This window comes from Cebus imitator, unplaced genomic scaffold (genome assembly GCF_001604975.1).
Source record: "Cebus imitator isolate Cc_AM_T3 unplaced genomic scaffold, Cebus_imitator-1.0 Scaffold1012, whole genome shotgun sequence".
Taxonomy (NCBI): Eukaryota; Metazoa; Chordata; class Mammalia; order Primates; family Cebidae; genus Cebus; species Cebus imitator.
The window spans coordinates 86,029-88,103 of NW_016108327.1; the positions used below are offsets into that span (position 1 = coordinate 86,029).

Consider the following 2,075-nt stretch of genomic DNA (forward strand, 5'->3'; position numbering starts at 1 on the left):
CCCGCAACACTGTGGTGAAACTTCATCCACAATGTTTCAGGTGGGGCCTAATGGGAGATGTTTGGGTCATAGGTATGGGCCTCTCATGAATAGATGAAAGACCCCACTCAGGGATAGTTTTCACTCTATTAGTTCCTGCAAGAGTTGGCTCTTAAAAAGAGCCTGTCACCTCCCTGTTCTCTCTTGCTTCCTCTCTCCTCATGTGTTCTCTGCACACACTGGCTCCTCTTCCCCTTCTACCAGCAGTCTGTGGCTCTCTCTGAACGCAGACACCCAATCTTGAATTTTATTGCCATGAGAATAGTGAGCCAAATAAAAATAAAGCCAAATAACTGAGGCTGGATGATTTTTGATAAATCATCCAGCCTCAGTTATTCCTTTGTAGAAACATAAACATAAAATAGACTAAGACAGACAACACCTATGTGTCTAGGAATACTTCCAGTACATCGTTCAAGAAAGAGTGGAGATTAACTTAAGCAACCAAACCTCCGGTATTCAGTTCCAATCCATATCCTACAGAGGCAAATCTTTGACTTAAGTCATTAGATTACAGATGATAGAAGCTCAAACAAAATTAAGAATTAGAACTATTCAAAGTTTTAATTCTTGTTTCAGCAATTGTAAGATAAACATTCACCTTTACATATTGGGAGTTGAGGGGACAATCCAAAGTGGTAGCACTGAACTGAATTAGCTCCAACTCTGGTAAATCCTGGTTTGCAGGAGAATTTCACCACCTCTCCAACTTTAAACTGGTCGTTCTTGGGTTCAGGAACTAATTGAGCATCGATTTTAGGAAGACTGCATTCTTGTTCTTTAAAAAGATAAAATAATTTCATAATAATATATAATTAATCATAGCCAAAGTAAAGATTACATGGGCCACAATAGAGTGAGGCTGATGTTGGGTTATGCATACAGAGGGGCATCAGATAAATCCTTTTCCATGAAAAGAATGCTACATATTATATTTTATATGCTGTGTAAATGGAAATAAAACTTTATGAGAAATGTTATGGTATTAAAATGTGCCTGTTCTAAAAATTAATTTGTAAATTCAAATTATTTATGATGAATCTACTTCTAATCACTGACATTTATGAAATTTAATATTATATATTTCTACTGAAAGTATGAAATTGCTCTCTCATATTAAAAAAGACTGAGACTACAGTTTTAAAGTTGCAAACATAAACCAGAATTAGGGCTTTTGAAAATAAGTTGGCTGACTAAGGAGTTTGGACAACAGTTCTCCTCAGAGACAAGAACCAAAGTTACAGGTAAATGATCATAACTTGAAAAATATCAAAGACAGGGTGCTGGAGCATAGAAGAAAATCCTGTTAAGAAGCCAAAGCAGGGAAAAAAATAGAAGCAAGAGCCTAGCAATGGTTGATTAGGATCCGGGGACTTCATAGAAAGTGTTGGTAGGAGTCTTTTGGGCTCCCTGCAGATCAGAATGTGCATCCAAGCTGTGAGAGAGCTCCTCGGCCCTTGTGAACACACACACTGGTGTGAGAGGAGATTTCAGAACTTCTTGAGGGCTGTATACCAAACTACTAGCTTGATCAGAGTCATTTGCCTTCTCCTTGGAACTGAGCTACAGTGGTAGGTTTCTTACTTGCAGTGCACTCACATGGGGACTGTATCCTACCCAGGAACCTCAGCCCTGTGTCTCCATAACCCCAGAGCCGCACAGACATAACCTGGCACCTGATTGGATGTGGCAGTCATATATAGCGTGCTGGACTCAGAGAAGCTACAGCATTCCCAGCAGTTTAACCATCAGTGAGTGGTGTTCCTAAAGGAAAGAAAGTGAGAGTGCAGTGCAACAAAGGGACACCCCTTGTGACAAAGAAGACTGTAGCATTCTCTTTCCTGTGTGCAAGAGCAACCTGCTTGTGGGCTGAAAGTGACTACAGCACTTCCAGTAGACACACAGGTGCTGTGCTTGGCTCTGCAACGGAGGAGAATAGATAAATACCAGGAGCCAGGTGGACCACTGCTTGGGCAGGGATATAGAGGGGGGACAGCTCCCCTACTCCTGATCCAGTGGACATAGCTGTGGTCACT

The 2,075-nt window shown here is 41.0% G+C and overlaps 1 protein-coding gene across 1 annotated transcript in view; it reads right to left on the bottom strand.

Moving 5' to 3' along the window:
* The window catches only part of LOC108298607 (complement factor H-like), a 59,571-nt gene that overhangs the window by 49,573 nt on the left and 7,923 nt on the right, over nucleotides 1–2,075 (bottom strand). The window contains exon 2 of the mRNA XM_037735849.1: nucleotides 630–817. Coding sequence (XP_037591777.1) covers nucleotides 630–817 — 188 coding nt within the window. The remainder of the gene's footprint in view (nucleotides 1–629; nucleotides 818–2,075) is intronic.